This window comes from Coffea eugenioides, chromosome 6 (assembly GCF_003713205.1).
Source record: "Coffea eugenioides isolate CCC68of chromosome 6, Ceug_1.0, whole genome shotgun sequence".
Classification (NCBI taxonomy): domain Eukaryota; kingdom Viridiplantae; phylum Streptophyta; class Magnoliopsida; order Gentianales; family Rubiaceae; genus Coffea; species Coffea eugenioides.
The window spans coordinates 50,714,832-50,736,133 of record NC_040040.1 but is presented as its reverse complement, the minus strand read 5'-3'; the positions used below and the strand labels follow the sequence as shown (position 1 = coordinate 50,736,133).

At 35.3% G+C, this 21,302-nt stretch overlaps 1 protein-coding gene across 1 annotated transcript; it reads left to right on the top strand.

The window, feature by feature from the left end:
* The first annotated feature begins 384 nt into the window (after positions 1-384).
* On the top strand, positions 385-5,923 carry LOC113776275 (rust resistance kinase Lr10-like). The gene is made up of 2 exons (XM_027321396.1): positions 385-473; positions 4,874-5,923. Exons 1-2 carry the CDS (start codon positions 418-420, stop codon positions 5,883-5,885), a joined length of 1,068 nt encoding a protein of 355 aa, XP_027177197.1. The 5' UTR covers positions 385-417; the 3' UTR covers positions 5,886-5,923.
* The last annotated feature ends 15,379 nt before the right edge of the window (positions 5,924-21,302 follow it).

Below are 21,302 nucleotides of genomic sequence, written 5' to 3'. Positions count from 1 at the left end.
TTATTTCTATGGACGAAACCTTTCGGAGTCCCTTTGAGTTTCTTTTGAGTATGGTAGCTTAATAAAATTTCTTTTTTTTTAACCCACTAGTTTGTAATTGTGGCCTCAACTCACCAAAAGATGATGTTCAGATTTGGTAATGGACTTAGGAATATTTTGTTTTTAACCCCACTTATAACTCACTGTCGACGAAGAAGCATAGTAAGGGGCTAACTTTTGCAACTCTACCCGGCAGGAAAAAAGGCCAAAGTGAAATTACTCTAGAGTCCACCTCCAATCTAGAGTCTAGAGTCTAGACTTTACTCTTTCTTTTATGTTTCGTAGAAAGTCTATCAGTTGGATTGTGGAGCATCTGTCTCTAAGCTAGCAGAATTCAAGATACTTCTCATCTACAAGTGCCAACGAAGGCATTTATCGATGTATGACGGTGTGGAAGAGTATTTCCAAAGTCGCAACAACTTGATCCCTATCAGGTACTCCTACAAACAAATCAAGAAGATGACTAACAATTTTAAGGAAAAGTTAGGAGTAGGTGGTTATGGTTGTGTGTACAGAGGAAAATTGCGCAGTGGTCGACTAGTAGCAATCAAGATATTGAGCAAGTCCAAAGCTAATGGTCAAGAATTCATCAACCAGGTTTTTATGTTAACTTTTATAAAACTTAGTTTAAATTTTTAAATTCTTATTGTCCAATTATTAAATAATATGTAATTTTGCTACATAGAGTATGGATGGTAAAAAAATTAATAATTAAGCTTATTAAGCATTATAAGTAAATATTCAAAACTAATGATGAGTGCAAAGGATGGTATAAATTGATAATTTAGTTAGCGACAATGAATTTAAATGAGTTTGTAAAAATGAATTCATGCAAATTGGTGGGTTAACTTTGAATAAAGTTAGAACCGGTGAAGAGAGAATCCACGATCCATACCATATATCATACCAGAAGCAACTACAGGAACCATCAAAATGGGGACCCATCACCTAACATCCTCACATTTCTTTTTTTTTTTTTTTTGCTTTTGATGATGGCTGCTGGCCTTTGTCAAGCCGGCAGCCATCTTATTTTTTTTTAAAAAGTTCCACGTGAGCTGCCGGGCAGAAATTTAAAAAAAAAAAACATTTTTCTTTTTGCTGCACCCATAGTTTGATACCATAATCCTGTCAGAACCCTATTGTTGCGATTTTTTTTTTCGAACAATAATCTGATCAATTAGCCTATACTCCCTGCAGCCTATATTTTTTGATGCATCGGTTATTTTTTTTCTTGGTTAATTACTTATACCTCTCTTGAAGTTTGGCCAAACTGCGAGTCAGACCCTGAGGTTTATCTATATTGCCAAAAGACCTTAAAAATTATAACTTCCTAACATTTTCACCCTTTCTGTCAATCAACTAAAGAAGAGGGAAAAAAAAAGAAAAAAGAAAAAAAATTTACACATTGATCCAACTACACAAAAAGTTTTCTACAATTCTTAAAGTAAATTACAGTAAAGTTTATATAAACATCCAAAAAATTCACCATCCAAACGAGGCGATTAATGTTCTAAGTTTGTACTGTGATTGCAATTTTTTTTTTTTTTTTTTTGTGCATAGAGGACAACCTGCTTACCGTCCCTTCCATTAACCACTCAACCCAACTTTACCCCAGTATATTCTGCTACCTAATTTACATTATTAAAGAAATGATTTCCTATCTGTTCAATTGAACTTTACCTTCCCGGAATTATTGCTGCCCACAGCCCATACAATGTGCGTAACTCCATACAAGTCTGGAAACTCGAGTCCATGGAAATCACCAAGTCTGCCGATATAACAAATTTATAAAAGGGTTATTATCACTTTATCCTCTTAAACTATATCATTACTATCAGTTTACTCATTAACGTTATCTTTTAGTCACTTTACCTCCATGAGTAATTCAACTCAACACGTTAAAAAATTTTGGACAAAAATACCCTTTTATTTTATAGCATTGCTACATTGTTATTATTACTTTATTCGTTTAGATTATAATCATACAATCACTTTAGTTCCTAACATTATTTTCTAAGCATTTTACCTCACCGCTAATCTAACTAGTATGGTCAAAAAATTTTAAATATATTTACCCTTTTTTATATATAATTAAAAATACAAAAATTGGAATGGTTATTCTTCCTTTTTTTTCACTTTAAGAGATCGAAAAACATAAAAATAAAAGAATTTTCTCAAAAAAAATTTCACATTTATTAATACTAGGAAAAGAAAAAGAGATAAGAAAGAAGGAGACAAAAAATTAGATTTTACAAAAAAAAGAAAATAAAGAAAAGTCTAACATTATCATATTACTTTAAGGTTGTCGAGATTAGGATTGGAATTTGGAGGTAAACAAAAAAGTGAAATAATTTTAAAATAATAAAAGTATTTAATTCTTTCTTATTTGTGATTTTTAAAAAAAGAATTGAGCTCTCTCTCTTCCTCTCCCCCTCCCCCTCTCTATCGTTCTATTTTTTTTTTCAATATTAATAAGATTGTCAAGAAAAAAGAAATTAATACTTTGACTTTTTTCTTGATAATAAAAAAGAGAAGAGTCACTCTAAATTTTTTATTATTTTTATTATGCAAAGAGGAGGGTATTTTCTTCTAAAGTTTTTTAACTTACTAAGTTAGTTTAATGGTAGGATAAATTGTCTAAAATATAACTCTATGGGGTAAATTGATAATAAGACTATATTTTATGGGGGAAAGGTGATAATAATTTTAAGGGTTAAACATGTCTTTTCATTTTAATTAACAAACTCTGTTAAGTTTGACCGTTAATCTTGGGGATAAAGTGACTAAAAGATAACGTTAAGGGAGAAATTGATAGTAGCACCAATCGTTAAGGGGATAAAGTGATAATAATCCTTTATAAAATGGAAAGGACAGACCGGAAATTAGTAACAGATAGACTTTGACTCGGTCGGGCTTTCCTATTCGACTTTGACTCAAATGTGGCATTCCTATTCTCAGTCACAGGGTAGAAATTCAAATGTGGCCCCGTTACTGTGCGTCGTCACAGAAATTGAGTTCAAACGCTTTTCGGTCAAAGCTGCACATGTTTCTTTTTCTTGGACTGAACAACGAAAATGCACTAATTTTTAATAGCACGAAACTAAGGAAATCTTGAAATTTCATCTGTTTCTATTTTTTTTTCTACCTAGGGGGTGTCCCAGCCTTTTTTTGCCAACTAATCCCCCTAAGGTCAGTAGAACCCTGCCCAAGAATGCCAACAATTTTATCACAGCGGGGTCGAACACGGAATCTTACCGTAAAGACGGACTTACCAGTACCGGCCGAACTGCCTGTGTGGGACGTCATCTGTTTCTATTACAAATGGCGATTTTTGTCACTTTGATAATTGCTCTAAATCATGAGAAAGTTATTATAATTTTTAAAACCATTGATTATGTAGAAAAAGCACAAAAGTATTATAAGGATAAAATATAAATTATCCTATTATTTTAGGGTTAAAAACAAAAAAAACCCCTATGGTATATCTAATACACAGAAGAATCCCCCATGATTTCAAAACATACAAAATGATATCTCATATTTTAAACTAAATTATAAATCAACAGAATTCGTTAAACTTGAAGGCTTTGTCCATCTAGTGCCATTGGGGGCACACACTTATTAGTGACTCAAGTGTTTACTTTTGGTAGGAGCAGACTTAAAGCTAATATTCATAGATAATAAATATTCGGTTCTCAATTTTCTACCTAGCCTCTAGAATATTAAATATTACTACTTAAGAGTTTAGACTGAAACATTTACAAAGAAATGCTAACCCGATCACTTGTGGCTTTAATCAGTTAATTAACGATTAGACTCATATCTCTCTTCCTTTCTTTCCAACAATATTAGCAAATTCATCACTATGTTTCTTTCGAAGGCTTTTGCAGTGTGTTTGGCCCTGCTCTTTGTAGAGGCAGTTTCAACCAGGATTGATCAACTTGAGGAAGATAAACCACAGAAAGATCAAAAATGTTATCAACAATTCTACTGCGGGGAAGTCCACATATATGTAACGGGCCTCTTCCGAGTAGAAGGCGGTCCACAAGGCTGCGGTCACCCAAATGTTCGACTCTCTTGCGAGCATAATCGTACCGTACTGTACTTGGGATCTAATTCCAACAAATATTATGTAGAGGAAAAAAGTATCATGAATTTCGGAAGCAGCTCCAAAAGGATTCATGTTATCGATCCTGGGGTGCAGAAGAACAACTGTTCAAGTCTTCCACTTTACTCAATTACTCATTATTCTTATAATCCTTTGCATCCACCAGAGCCGCATGATTCAATCATACTTGTGAGCTGCAAAAGACCAATCGATTCTCCTCTCTATATAGATACTTCTCCTTGTCTCACTGCAAAAGATTTTTACAGTTATGTTGTGTTTGGAAACGATCTGATGGCATCTAATATTGAAGAGACTTGTACCATCTACAAAACTATTACTTCACAGTTTCAGAACTCTCTTGATGTTGAAACAAGGAACATTTCTTACAGGGACGTCCATGACATGATGGCTTCTGGTTTCGAGCTTGAATGGATGGGATACAGCGATAGTTTTTGTTCATCTGCGCTATGCTGTAAGTCAATGCCCAAACTTTCTGACTTAATTTTCAATTTCACGACTAAATAGATACATCCAAATCCAATTTGTTAGTTTATTTTACGCTTTTTATCCTATCTCAGTTGGGGCAATTGGCACTGGAGGATTTTTTGGCATTTGCATTGCACTCTCAATTGCATACTACATTTACGAACTCCGCCGCAGGTATTTGTCACTACATGATGCTATAGAAAAGTTTCTCAAAAGTCGCAACAACCTCATTCCTCGAAGGTACTCCTACAGAGAGATAAAGAAGATGAGCAACAATTTTAAGGAGAAATTAGGTGAAGGAGGTTACGGTTCTGTCTACAAAGGGAAATTGCGTAGTGGCCAATTAGTAGCAATCAAAATGCTAACCAAGTCCAAAGCCAATGGCCAAGATTTTATCAATGAGGTTGCTTCACTCGGGAGAATTCACCACGTAAATGTGGTGCGATTAGCGGGGTTTTGTGTTACCGCCTCCAAGCGTGCCCTTATTTATGAGTACATGCCTAATGGATCTCTAGATAAGTTTATTTTTGCAGAACATTCTAATAGGCTCCCATTGAGTTGGAAGAAGGCATTTGAGATCGCCTCGGGCGTGGCTCGTGGGATACAATACTTGCATCAGGGCTGCAACATGCAAATTGTGCATTTTGATATTAAACCACATAACATTTTACTCGATGACAACTTCGTACCAAAGGTTTCAGACTTCGGACTAGCAAAATTACATCCTCTGCAAAACAGTGTAGTGTCTCTCACAGTTGTGAGAGGAACATTGGGATACATGGCTCCAGAACTATTTTACAAGAAAATTGGAAATGTTTCAAACAAGGCTGATGTTTATAGCTTTGGGATGTTACTAATGGAGATGGCAGGAAGGAGGAAGAATATCAATGCTCTTGCTGAGCATTCAAGTCAAATTTACTTTCCCTCATGGATATATGATAACATTGACCAAGGAGAGGATATGGAAATTGGAGATCATGCAACTGAAGAAGAAAAAACAATTAGAAAAAAATTGATTTTGACAGCATTGTGGTGCATACAGATGATACCTGAGAATCGTCCTTCAATGAGAGAAGTCATAGAAATGCTCGGAGGTGATCTCCAAGACCTGCAATTACCTGCTAAGCCACGCTTTTATCCTTCAGACTCTCCTGTAAGACATCTTCAAAGTAGTAGTTACAGTTGTTCTGAGGAGTCCACAGAGTCCCCATGTAACTCTGTACCTCTTGAAATAGAGCAGATTGATAGATAAGTATTGCTCAACTTTGCCATTCTTATTCTTATGGAACTTATCCATGTGTTTTTTAAATTCCCACTTGGTGTCAATAAAATGAAAAAAATACTAGAACTGGATAATATGCACGCCATGCCAACTAATTTTGGTGTTTCATGTGATAAGTTTTTATTCCTCTTGATTCCTAATAGTTGTGTTCCAGTTGATGAATTTTTTATCTATTGTTATAAAATCTTAATAAAAGGACGATGGTAAGGAAGAAGGACCATTGCAAATCATATCCATCAATAAACCATTTCACAAATAGATGGATTGATATATTAGTAGACTTGATTTATATTAGAAAAATTCATGGTAAGGTCCACTTTACCTCACTATTCCAACAGCCAAACAAGTGCGTTTAGCTGCTTATGAGATGGTAGATTAGTAGACTTGATTTATATTTTAAAAAAAAATTCAAAATAAAAAAAAATTCATGGTGAGGTCCACTTTGCCTCGCTATTACAACAGCAATTGCTCTATTAAGTCTTCTGACATTTTCCAGTACAGGTGCTACTGGTCAAATTCTTATACGTAGACTTTTACTTCAAAATGTACTACGAAGTTCATTGGATACTTCTTGCTTGGGGATGAATGCTCCACGTTCCAACCGATATACTTTCTACGCAACATGAAGAAAGAGTAATGCCTAGATTCTAGATTGGATTTGGTGGATTCCAAGCGTAGAAGAAAGAAATGGAAGACAAGAAATTAAGACAGGATAAGACGATGACTTCATTTTGGCCATTTTACCTGTGGGCAGAGTGGCTGAAGTTGGCCCTCTGAAAATGCTCCTTCGTGCTCTCAATTAAGACAGGATAAGACTCTGTGACTTTAGGTTGGCCATTTTTCGTGTAGGGTACAGTTGCAAAAGTTGGACCCTGAAAATTCTCCTTTGTGCTGTCAAAATAGCTGATGTGATGACTGATGAGTTGACTTCTCTTTATGGGGTTTATTTGTAAGGGAGTTTCTTAACGAATGTGAATGCAGAAAAGCCAAACCTTTGCATAGTTTATAGGGATAATTTCAGAAACCTTACTAGAGGTTTCTGACAATTGCACTCGGCTCCCCTTAGGTTTAAGAAATTACACTTACCTCTCTTGACATATTAAAATACCTATAATGCCATCCACTTAATGGACAATTTTAGATTTAAGGCAATAAAATTACAAAACCGAAAAAAATCTATTTTTCTGTCTCTTGTCTATTTTCTATTTAATATAACCTCTTTTTATTATCTTCAATTTTGTAGATATTAACAAATTGAAATTACCAAATCTACAAAAGGGTAGATTATATGTCAAACTAGAAGGAAATGAAGAGGCTCACAGGGATAGAAAAATAAATAATGAAATTGATGATTGAAATAGGAAAAAGAACTAAAGATGTGAAATTTGTCATATTTTGTTTATTGTTAAGAAAAACTTTTATAAAATGTCAATAATTACATAATGATTTCTTTCATTGGATTAGAAATTTTTTATTAGGATTTTATTGTGGAGGTAGAATTTGTTCTCAACTTTTGAGATATTAATATTTTAAGACCATATGAGACTTGTAATGGTGGTTCCAGATCAAATTAGTTTATATTGAAAAGGTATTTGAGCATTGATATTTAATTTGGGGGTATAAAATTGGTTGTCAATAGGATTTTGTATGTTTTTTTTTTATTTTGGTAAGTATTGATATGCATATAAAATTGTTTTTTTTGGATGGTTAATTGATTTAGAACTTATATTTGGATGATTGTTAGGATTTGGTTTATTAATTTATGCAAAGTGTGGAAGAAAATGATTGAGTATACTATATTTTTCTTTCTTAATTTTGTATAAAAGAGCAATTTAGGATTTTTGAAAGAAAATCTAAACTCTTGGACCTACATTTTTACTAAACAATAAAAGTATGAAAGGTATATGTAATTTTTAAAACTTGAGGGGAGCTCTTTGTGATAGTGAGAAACCTCAGGGGAGGTTTGTGAAATTATCCCTAGTTTATATGAAGGGCATCAATTGTGAAAACACACTTTTTTCAAAATGTGCTCACGTGATGGTTTGATTATTTCCCTTCATATAATGTTGCCCTGCCCTATTGGACAATTCTCCCCTTTTTTTTTTTTATTAAAAAAGTTACTTAGCTTGAAGATTAAGAAATTCCTTGCAAGTTCTTTTTTCAAGATAAATTTACATTTAAACAATAAACTCCGGATCTCTTACTCTTGAGATTGAACCTTGATCACTCAACCAAAGTTTATCAACAAACTTTTTACAGGTTTAAAATGGAGATACTCCGTTTTACATGTTAGAAGACTAAAGCAAGCCTTCAACAAAATGGAAGGGACTATATGACAAGTAAGATAAGATGATAAATATGTTGTGGTGGTACCGGGAGGTCCGGGACGGAAGAGTTTACATTTAAGGGATAATTTCAGAAACCTCCCTGAGGTTTCAGACTATTGCAGATAGCTCTCCTCTAGTTTAAAAAATTATACATATCTCCCCTATTATTAGCATTTTAGTAACAATATAGATCTAATATGCTAAATTTGTCCTCAAAAATCCTATAATACCCCTTTGTTAGTTAGAAGGGGGAAAACTCACTCATGAATTTCTTCCACATTGCAACTATTCCAAACTGCATAACCACCATTCTAGCGAATTAAATAAGCCACTTCAACTTAATCCCCATATTTTCACAATTTTGATAGCCCACCTTTGTTGCCCTAGAGCTACCCAATTTTTTTTTTTTTGGCCTAAGTTCTTCCTAAAGCTTCCCTAAATTCTTTTCAAAATTTTTTTGCCACCCCAAAGCTTCCCATTTTTTTTGTCTAAATTTTTGCATTCAATCTAATATTTAGCCTCAATTTTTTTAACCTAAATTCAGCGTTTGAATTGACCAATATTCCTATCCAAATGGCTGCAAACTTTATTGATACTAAAATAATTTAACCCACCAAGAATATCAATACGGAGCAACCAAAAGCAATACTAGAGATGATATCCAATGTCTCTAGGAAAATATAATTGTAGTTTTTATATTCCAAAATTCTTTTTTGCACAATTAGCATAATAGCATACCTTTCCTTATTCCTTATTCCTTTTTTAGCCATCACTTTTATTTTCTTGTCTATACTCTGTATCACATCCATCCTTTTACATCTTCATTTTCTTTGGCAACAAATTTGCTCCGATAACTTGTCATTTAGCAATTTCATTTCGATAATACTTATAAAAAAAGGAAAATAAAAAAAAGATAGAGGATCTATTTCTATAATGATGAGGATTCGAGATGTATTAGATGGTTGCATAGATGGCAGCAGTGAAAAATGAGTGAATTATGAGATGCAGGAGAGATAAGGAAGGATAGAGAGTTGGAGAGAGAGAATAAAAGTTTGCTTTGTGTGGCAGCCGTTACTTTAGAATTAAATACGAGTTGTAGTTGTAGAGTTTTTTTGTTTGTAGGAATTATCTATAAGTTAATGATATTATAGTCATTTTATTGCATGAAGGGAGGTTAGTGTAATTATTCAAATTTGAAGGGAGGTGAGTAAAATAGTAAGAAACCTTAGGGGACCCTGAGGTTTCTAAAATTATCCCTACATTTAAACTAGGAAAAAGTGCACTTTTAATATCCCTATTATATTGGTTAGCGGTTTAACCCATCTGGTCCTAATTGTTTAAGCAAAAGCATATCTCGTCCCTCAAGCTTTGATTTTTTATTATCAATTTGGAACAATTAACATTTAGCGATAATTTCAAAAACCTCCCCTAAAGTTTTTGACAGTCACCCTGCCCTCCCCTGAGCTTTTCAAAATATCGAAAACCTTTCATAAAACTAATTAGCTGGTAACAAATCAGCCTAATTCCAATACAAAATAATATAAAATTGGTATTAGGAGAGAGAGAACAATTTCATTCCATAACCACTCTCAAGTTTTGCATTAAGTAGTTAAAATACTATGAAAAAATATATGTATCTTAACTTTATCAAATGTGGTGTGTAAGTGAAATTGCTTAGAAAAACAAGGCTTCAATTTCAAGATTGTGCAACTATTATTGCTTCATAGAGCATAAACAAAAGATCAACTTTGTAACTCTACAACAAGTTTAGCAATTCAAAGTTTCATCTATATATTGCACGTATAATAGCATACTATTATATCTATTACAAGACATCAGTTGCTTACTTTACTATAAGAGAAACAAAGCATGTCAGCCCTTCTACAGTCGAAATTTCAGTTTAAAAAAGACCACTTGTCGGATAATCACAAACAAGTAAAATATTGTCATCATTAAAAGGTTTTTAAATTTATTAGCATACAATGAGCAATCTTTATCTATATTTCATACAACACCAACATCTATTTTCCATGACAATGAAAGTAACAATCAAGATATATAAAAAAAAGCACTATAATTGAATACCGATCATTAAATGGAGTAGATCATATAAAACATAATACAAACTACATAATGTCATATTTTCCATTTTTTGTTTGATCCAAAATATTCTTTTTCACTTGCAAGGTCACTATTAAGCATGATCATAAAGAACTACCTTAACATGTACAATCAAATAATAAAAAATTCCAAAATTTAAGAACAAAAAAAATCTTAAGAGGCTGACCTTGAGATTTTCACATTCACCAAAATTTTGACAAAAATTTGAGAGCAAATTTCCTCTTCAAGTCTCCTAAATCCTTAAATATGCCTAAAAAAGCTCTATTTCTCTCTGAATGATTGCTTCAACTCATGCACATCAATTATTAATCACACAAAGGCGCTTATATTTGGCCCCCTTTTGTAATGGTATATTAGAAATTTTTGACAAAACATTTATAAATTGTCATTATTTCTATTAAAGGTAGTTAATAACAATTTAAGTAATCATGTAAACATAATTGCGAAATATCTCTTAAGCTATGTGGATAATTAAGTCATTTCTCCGTGATTGATGTAATAATTGGACCCCAATGATCGGACAGGGGAGGTTTATGATATTTTAGAAACTTCAGGGCAGAGCAGTGAGACTGTCAAAAATCTCAGGGGAGGTTTCTAAAATTATTCCTAACATTTAATTACTAATTTGGGTTAAAATTGACATTTAACACTAGTTTACACTAGTTTGGTAAAATTTTGGTATAAACATAAGTTTGTTAACTCATACTATTATGTTAAAAATATGAGTAAATTTTATATATACTGTCAGTGTATACACTATCACGATTGGATGGATGACACATGAGTTAATTTTGGATTTCAAATTCAAAATTTGCACATGTGGCATAAATCTAACGGTGATAATGTATACACTATTAGTGTGTATAAGATTAATCCTAAAAACTTATCACAATTACATCAAACTTATACAAGTTACACCAAAAGTTGTAAGAATGATATCAAAGAAACTGAATTGGACAAAAATAAACTTGATAGGATTTGATCCAATCATCGAAGACACAAAAAATACTTGTCCCATTGAACTTTTATGGTCATTTATTTTTTATTCTTCTACTGTGTACTTAGTTTGTTAACTTGCTATCTGTTTCAGTATATGTGCTTCTAAAAAAATTATGGAGTTAAAATGGACCTTAAACTTTCTTGGACAAAGGACATGCCAAATTTATATACTTTCTACCCGCTGTCTCCTTAGTAGTTAGAACAGTCCACACAGGAAATGAAAAGAACACAGAGAGTAAAATTTAAACAGAAAATTAAGATTATAAAATGACTACCTTCATAATGCAGGGATAACGTACTTGTGGAAAGCCAAAGGAGTATAATTACGGGACGACTGGGCAATTGGGATCCTCTATGCCACTATTCGGTGTCAAATTCAGTACCAATCCCACTTATCATAAGACTTATTATGTGAAGTAGCTAGACAACAAGTTATTTGGATCAATGCCAAAGTTGGAAGGAACGGATTCCTTGCTTCATGTGTAAGAAATTTCCAGGCTTGAGGTCTGCCTTTTCTTTCACCAGAGATTTTCAACTATAGTCATTCTAATTGCAAGATGAACAGCATTACATGGATTTTTTCATAGGGTCTTGAGCAACAACACTTTTGGCCAAACGGAATTTCCAGATTGGATTACGAAGTCGCCTTCTCTAAACATCTTCTAAGCATTATTTGGTTTGACTAACAAGCCCCCAATTGGCACTTGTTAAGAGAGGTTTTAGGTGTTACTTTTCTGGAAAAATGTAGTTAATTAAAAAAAGTATCTAAATGTAGGGTTGTGAAAAATTGTGATTGTGTATATTAATATGGTAAGTTAGGTGTGATGTGTTAATGAATGATCATTGGATACCAGTTAGAAAAATCCAGTATTATTAACTAATTTCTAATGGAAGTACCAGAGTTCTTTTAGGCCTTAAATAGTTGATAAAAATTCATGCAAGTTTGCACACTGCATGACTTGATAATGCATTTCACTATCCATGTACAATGATATTGTAGGGAGGAATTGAGTGCCTAGGCTGTTGACTGCCCAGATTTGGCCGTATTGACATGGCTTAAAATTTGGACGTCAACTTTGAAATTTAAAAGAACAAAAAAACCAAAAATAAAAGTTCAAATTTAACCAAATTGGGCCCTAAGTTGAATCATCTCTGTTATTGTGGAGGTGTCGGATTTGGTAAAGAGGGGATCCCTGAAATGAAGGGGGGGGGGGGGGAATCGCAATCTGTTGGGTTGATAGAAATACCACATGCTAAAATTTGTACTAATGCATCAAATATATGACTACTTTAACGGTTGGCGATACTGCCAGAGCTGTAATCTTCTTGCCAGAGTAATTTTTATTCAAATACTAATGTTACACTCAGTCAATGATAGGTTGTAATTTTATCATTTATTTTATAATTAATTTTCCCTATTACTTAACCCAATGTGAATTAATTATTAGATTCTACTCACTTTTCGTAATTTACATTTATTTCAGGGAGTAGAATAAAAATGTCACAATCAAGGCCAATTTGACAGTCATCGGGAAAGAGTTCAAATAGCAGGCAATCAAGGGCATTCTTGGAACAAGGAGATGCATGACCTTTTTGGTAATTTTGACCGAAGACAGCAACTACAAAAAGGGAAAAGAAAGCAAACCTCAGAGTCTTCTTTTTCTCTCGTGCGGCGGACGCCGCACAGGAGGAGTAAGCACTTAGATAGGAAATATAGGAATTGCAGAGGAGAGCTGGCTTTAGTCTTAGTCTTTTCGTCTTGTAGCTTAGCCGCAGTTGTTGACTTTTCTTCTTAGTTTTTGTTAGCTAGTTTTTTTCTTACGTATTGCTGAGGAGCTTAGCTTTTGTCTTTGATTCTGCCTATTCAATTTCTCTTCTCCGAATGTCGGACAAAAGCGAACACACTCAGTGGACTCTCGTAGCTTCCTTTCTTTATTGAATAGACGAATTGAATTCACCCAGCTTCCCAATTGATGGCCGCAGCCTTTGCTACAATTTCTGGTGGGTTTAGTTCAGCAATTATGAACTAATTTTCCAATTCTAGTCAAGGAGCAACGAAGGCTCTGGATTGCCTGAAAATTGTGAGATCGATTTAATTTAATCTTTTTCCTTTATTTATTGGTATTCGCATATTCCTTGGTTACAGTGCTCATGATTGTTTAATTAATTGATTGTCTTGGATCCGGATAATTAGTTAATTCGATAATCTATTGTCAATTGGGACGTTAAATCCGTAATTGTTCAATTGTCTCAAAATAGTGATAACTGGCATGATTGGATTCGTGTCAGGGGGGTACGCGGGCTAATCTAAAATAACCCTGGTAGTGTGTTATTTGGTTATAATAGGGCTCCTCTAATACGTAAGGCAATTGGGGAATTAAATTCTATGGGCGTACCTAGGATTATTTCTCAATTAGAGCAGTGATTAACGGGCGTACCTTGATCACCGACACAGTAAGGAGGGGTTGACTGCCATCGCTTGTTTGGTAGTTATAACCTATTTATTGATGAATAATTGGAATTGCCTTTGCTTCAATGATCAACTAGGTGAACCATTGCTGAAGTTATTCCTCGGCTAGATCCTCTGATTTTAGTAAATTGTTATTTAATTTCTAGTTGGCTATTTTATTTTTATTATTTTACTTTTAGTTGGATTGCTTAAATTGTTACCCCTGAGATAAAAACACCCCCTTTGTCACTGTGAATTTAAAAAGAAACAATTACTCCCAGTCCCTGTGGATTCGACCCTGCTTACCACTATCTACAGAAATTAATTTTAGTTTGAGCAGGTTTTATTATTGCACAGGCTTCGACAACCTGTCAATTTTTGGCGCCGTTGCCGGGGACTGGTGCCAGATTAATTTGTTTCTTTTTGAGTTTATCTTGTTTTCATTTTTAAATTTATTTTTCTCTTATTTTTTTTATATAGTTTATGGCTGCTAACATTCCATATTTTGATGATAGACTGGATTTTGTTCCTGAATGGGGTTATGAGACTCATGTTTTTCCTAATGATCAATGGGCTGTTGCAAATTGTGAAACTTATTTTGATCAGGTTATTCAACTGACACATGCCCCGCATTTCAAGATAATCTAAGTGCTCCAATTGATACTTTTGGAGATTTTTCACCCCAATATCAAACGTGGTATGACCCTTATCCAAACGGTATGATCAAGGATGGTGGGATAATTCCAATTTTAATTATGCGACGGGGCCAATGGATTTTCAACAGCAAGAGTCTCAGCAATCATCCTCCGTGTCAGGTATGTCTCTTGAAGAAATGATGGAATTACTAATTGCTAATACAAATCGATTTCATCAGGAGACACAAGCGAGCCTAAATCGATTTCATCAGGAGACACAAGCGAGCCTTCGCGACCTGGCGGATCAAATGCGTCAATTGACATCCAGGATAGAGCGATTAGCTCCTCACCTTGAAGAATTGCCCTCACAAACCAATATCAATCTTGAAGGAAGATGAGAGTGCAATTATCCGGCCAAATGACATGGAACTGCAAGAGTTTCAAGAAAACGGATTTAAAGATGCAGTTGAAAAGGAAGTTGAAGTGCAAGAAATGAGACTCCAAGATCAACTCATTCAAGTGAATGAATCCAGTGAACAATCTCCAAATGCGGTGACATCCCCTCCACTCCTTCATCAATATTCTCCTGACTCTTACTCTTCAATTCCTGTTAACGAAATTGACTTTATTATACCAGACAATTTTGAATTTCATGACAGGAATAAATTAAGAGTGGAGATGGCGAGATATCTTGAACCAATAAATGCAAGTGGGGGAGGAGTGAATGGAGAATGCAAATTATCATCGACTCGTTTGGCGCCATTCACTAGTCCATGGAAGCCCGTAGCTCGTATGCTCAAGGATTATTCTATTTACGAGGGTTATCAGGACTATATAGAGGATGAAGCAGTAAGACGAGCCACAAGATTTTATCCTCCATGAGCAAAACATGATAATGTCTAGCCAAAGACATTAAAGAAAGGCGCTCCTTGGGAGGCAACCCAATTGTTCCTTTTAATTGTTTGTTCATTTTCGTGTGGTAGTTTAGATGTGCTCTCCTTGAATTCGACTGATTTTGGGTTTCAGTTTTCGTTTTTGCTGATTTATAGGTGCCCTTCAGTCATGACGCGCCCGCGTGGTGACGTGCATGAAGCTCACGATCAGAAACTTCTGGGAGCTCTCTTGCCCTCATGACGCGCCCGCGTGGTGATGTGCAGGAAGCTCACGACCAGAAACTTCTGGGAGCTCTCTTGCTCTCTTGACGTGCCCGCGTCACGTTCGCGGGAAAGGTAAGTATTCAAAGAAACTCAAGAACGATTATTGATTTCCTGTTAATCACTACTTTTGAATTTCAAAAATAAATTTTGTCAATAATAAAATAAAAAAAAAGAGATGATATATGAAAAAATTTTCCACCCAAAAAAAAAAAAAGGAAAGTCTTTCCCTGAAAAAAAAAAAAATCTAAAATGAAAAAAAAAAGATTTTTTTTCCCCTTTTTCACGGTAGCTCAGTTTTTCAAAAAAAAAAAAAAAGAAAAAATTTCTTTTTCCTTCTTTTTCTTTTCTTTCTTTTCTTTCTTTTTTCTTTCTTTCTTTCTTCTTCTTTCTTTCTTCCTTCTCCCCTGTTCCTTCTGTGTCGGCCGAAGCCCGCACGCCACCATGGCTGCGCGCCGCAGCCTGCTGCGCCGCGCACTCCACCTCTCCACTTCACAGCCGCGACCATCTCTCTCTCTCTGCTGCTGTCTGCCACCAGCTCTCTCTCCACCACCGCCGCGCGCCGCTGCTGCCGCAGCAAGCTCTTCGCGCGCGCCGCATATCCCTACAGCTCTAGCTCGGCAGCCACTGGTGTGGGCTCAGCCTCTTCACACATCCCGCGACTTCGCCCGTCGCTCAGTCGCTCCTACCAGCAGATCCATCACTGCTCGCCGCCGCCGCTGATGTGCGCGGCCAAACATCCAAGCGCGCGGGACTGCAGCACTAATTTCAACAATCTCCAACCAGCAGTCACCAACCCAGGCGCTCCGCCGCTGCCTAGTCCGCCAGCTCCACCGTACGCCGAGCACCACAGCGCCACTCGAGCAGCCACACCGCCCCCAGCGCCACTGCCGCTTCAGAACACGAGGCACGCCTCCCTCGGCCCTTCCCCGCTTTTGTCCCATTTCGTTAGGCTACCCTCTACGGTGAAGGTATTTGGCAGTTGTCTCCCAAATTTCTTGATATTGCTTGGGGTTGCTGGGGTTGCTTAATAGTAGTATTGTTGACTGTTGGGAGTTATTTCTTCAATTGTGTTATTTCTTTTGGGTTGGGTGAAATTATGCAATTAATTGGCCGACTGGAGCCATTTGTTGAAATTTTGGGTAAGCTGAAATATTGCACTTGTTTGTTAAATTGGGAAGTTTCTATGCTATTTACATTGCTTCCTCCAGTTGGGTGCATCTAATTGAATTGCTGAGAAATATTCTGACCATTGCTTTCAACTACTAAGTTCGTTGAGGTTTCTTTTGGGATTCTGGTTGAGTTATTTCTAATATTGCCTATTGAATCAGGAGCTTGTGCTGCTTAATTTGCCCTGTTAGGAGCTGGTTTGCTTGTTAGAATTTTCTGTGACGGTTAACTAACGTGTTCATCTTAGTGACTTCAACTATTTCGTTGGGTGGAAGTGAATTCTGTGTGGTGAACCATTAGGTCATTGAGATAATTTCACTTGCTTTTGTGGGTAGATGCCTGATTGCCAGTTGAGGGTATATATTGAGTCATTATTGCCGAATCACTGCACTACTGTTGCCTGACTTGTTGACTTGTTGACTGCTGGGGGCAATTGTTGAGCTTTTGGGTGCAATTGTTGAAGTTCTTGGGTGGGCTGGAATTTTAACAATTGTCTGTGATATTTTGGGAAGAATCTCGGCCAGTGTTGTGCTTGTTGAAATTTTGGTTGATTTAATTCGGCAACTGCATTCCTTGTTGGCATTAGTAGTTTTTAATCGAGTTTTTGATGTCATTTTGGATGTTGGTTTATATTGCTGATTTGGAGGAGCAGTGTCTGTGATTTTGGTCTGATCATTTGTGCAATTTGTTGACTCATTTACGAACTTATTTGTTTCCTGCGTTTGTTTATTGACTTCGGTGGACTGGGTTCCCACCTACGGTTCCTCTACTTGCTCTATTCATTGGAATTCTAGTCGCATGTTGCTCTTCTTTAGAGGTTTAGAATCTTTCTTGTGACTAGATTAACACTTGGGGTTATTGCTTTACTACTGATCTGCTTTGCTATAGCAATCTCATTGATTTTGAATTGCGATTTGCACCAATGGTAAGGGTGTGAGTACTTGTTAACTCTATTTGGTTAGAGATCTGATTGACCGCCAAGGGCTTGTGACTGCGCTGCTATTACTAAAGTCCTGAACTGATATTGCTGGATTTAGCACATTATTGGAGACTTTGTTGAGATTTTGGGTGGACAGAGTTTGGCATTTGCTGGTTGACTTGATGTCTCACCACATCGGTGCCCCTCCGCTGTTCCCGCCGACCCCTTAGCCACTCGAGAGGGAAGTTTCGTTGTCCTTTTCACTTTACTTGCTTTATTCCCTCCATTGAGGACAATGTAGGATCTAGGTGTGGGGGGGACAGCTATACTAGCTCTTTATTTTTAGTTTGTTATTTGTCCACCTCTCGTTCATTTTTTCTTCTTTTTAGTGATTGGTTCGTAAGTGCATGCCAAGGTTTGATGTTGGATTATTGCCTCTATTTCTACTTTTGCCAAGTTTTAATAATAAAAGGGTACCAAGTTAATGTGGTTGAATCCAAAAATATCTCTTTGGTGAATATCAATGATTGTTTTACTCTTATAATTTTTGGTTAACTATCCTAGGCATAGGGAATGATTATTGGCATTTTCATGTGAATTGGTCCGGTTATTAACCTTAGTTCTCCATGTTTGAAAATGAGGCTAGCTGATGCAAGTTTTCTTTTAGTTCTTGTGTTATATTGAGTTTTTGTGATTTTTAGCTATGAATAAACTTGACTGTACTCCGCTATTAGTTACTACTGAGTAACCGGGGATCTGCACCTAAAAGTGTTGATTCTCGCGTCAAAAGGTAGTAGTTCCTATGAGTACGTGGTCACGTGGCGATAGAAGCTGAGTAACCGGGTTCCTATCAAAAGGCTCTAATGGCTAGCGACTAAGTCTTTTGTTACTATTGAGAAAAGAAAAAAAAAGAAAAGTAGAAAAACGTGAAAAAAAGTGAAGGTTGTGTTAGTGTGTAATAAAAGTCAGCTTGCCGAATTATGGATTTAATGTTGAGATCTTGGTTAATAGTTGGACCATTTGCTGATAAATGTTATGCGTCATTCCTTTTTCTTAGATTAGTTAACCTGAAATTGGAAGAGTTTATGGTTTAGAAGCTAACCGGAGTGATGTTTCTTGGACTTGACCATTGATGCTTGAATATTATTTTTCTTGGTATCTTGGCAATTTGTTGGATAGAGCAATAGCCACTATCAAATATTGGTGTTTGTTTCTTGTTCTCATGCTTGAGGACAAGCATGGTTTAGGTGTGGGGGGAATTGATAGGTTGTAATTTTATCATTTATTTTATAATTAATTTCCCCTATTACTTAACCCAATGTGAATTAATTATTAGATTCTACTCACTTTTCGTAATTTGCATTTATTTCAGGGAGTAGAATAAAAATGTCACAATCAAGGCCAATTTGACAGTCATCGGGAAAGAGTTCAAATAGCAGGCAATCAAGGGCATTCTTGAAACAAGGAGATGCATGACCTTTTTGGTAATTTTGACCGAAGACAGCAACTACAAAAAGGGAAAAGAAAGCAAACCTCAGAGTCTTCTTTTTCTCTCGTGCGGCGGACGCCGCACAGGAGGAGTAAGCACTTAGATAGGAAATATAGGAATTGCAGAGTAGAGCTGGCTTTAGTCTTAGTCTTTTCGTCTTGTAGCTTAGCCGCAGTTGTTGACTTTTCTTCTTAGTTTTTGTTAGCTAGTTTTTTTCTTACGTATGAAGATTGCTGAGGAGCTTAGCTTTTGTCTTTGATTCTGCCTATTCAATTTCTCTTCTCCGAATGTCGGACAAAAGCGAACACACTCAGTGGACTCTCGTAGCTTCCTTTCTTTATTGAATAGACGAATTGAATTCACCCAGCTTCCCAATTGATGACCGCAGCCTTTGCTACAATTTCTGGTGGGTTTAGTTCAGCAATTATGAACTAATTTTCCAATTCTAGTCAAGGAGCAACGAAGGCTCTGGATTGCCTGAAAATTGTGAGATCGATTTAATTTAATCTTTTTCCTTTATTTATTGGTATTCGCATATTCCTTGGTTACAGTGCTCATGATTGTTTAATTAATTGATTATCTTGGATCCGGATAATTAGTTAATTCGATAATCTATTGTCAATTGGGACGTTAAATCCGTAATTGTTTAATTGTCTCAAAATAGTGATAACTGGCATGATTGGATTCGTGTCAGGGGGGTACGCGGGCTAATCTAAAATAACCCTGGTAGTGTGTTATTTGGTTAGAATAGGGCTCCTCTAATACGTAAGTCAATTGGGGAATTAAATTCTATGGGCGTACCTAGGATTATTTCTCAATTAGAGCAGTGATTAACGGGCGTACCTTGATCACCGACACAGTAAGGAGGGGTTGACTGCCATCGCTTGTTTGGTAGTTATAACCTATTTATTGATGAATAATTGGAATTGCCTTTGCTTCAATGATCAACTAGGTGAACCATTGCTGAAGTTATTCCTCGGCTAGATCCTCTGATTTTAGTAAATTGTTATTTAATTTCTAGTTGGCTATTTTATTTTTATTATTTTACTTTTAGTTGGATTGCTTAAATTGTTACCCCTGAGATAAAAACACCCCCTTTGTCACTGTGAATTTAAAAAGAAACAATTACTCCCAGTCCCTGTGGATTCGACCCTGCTTACCACTATCTACAGAAATTAATTTTAGTTTGAGCAGGTTTTATTATTGCACAGGCTTCGACAACCTGTCAGTCAACGTCATATATTTTCATTAATTTTATTTGGGCTCATTGTTTACTGATTACTCTTTTTCTTCGTCTTTCGCAGCAACGAGTTTTTTTTTTCTCTCTCACCTCCCCTCCCATTCTCACCTTCCGATCTCTCTGCATTTTTCCGATTTTACAATTTTTTTTCATTTTCTTGAGACCTTTGCAGTTTGTGGTTCAAGATTTGCATAATATTCTTCTCCACATTCCTTTTGCTATTTCTCCATCACTATCAGTAAGTTTTTTCCTACTTCTTTTCTTTTTTGGTTTTATTCCATTATGTTTTCTATCAAATAATCTTTGCTTACAGTTTTTTGGAGTGATCATAAATTTTGATTAAATTTGGGATGCAATTTTGTTGCAATTATAGTGAGATTCAAGTTCTCATCTTTTGATAATTTTTGTTGCAATTATAGTAATATTGTACTTTTTCATTTTCTCTTTTTTTTTTTTGGCAATTCACTCCAATACTATCAAATTATATATTCTGTATAGAGTTTTTTTTTAGGATTTGTATTACTATGAAATTGGGTTCAATTATAAATCATGAGTAAGATTGTGACTTCTTGCTTGCATAGGAGTAAATCATGAGTTGTTCAATTATTATATGAATCTTGACTTCAACATGTGTCCATATTTTTTAATAACTAGATTAAAGTAATTTTAAATTACATTATGTTCTACACCCATAAATATTGAACAAAAATGTGTTTACATTTTTTTTTTGGATTATTTTCATTTAGATTGTTAGTTGTTTGATTTAAATCACGTTGTATTGGCAAAAAAAAAAAATTGAAGACAACTTTGAAAATAAAAACTAAGAGCACTTTAAAGCAAAAGAATTACAATATAAGAAAAGATTTGATAAAAAAAAAACTCAA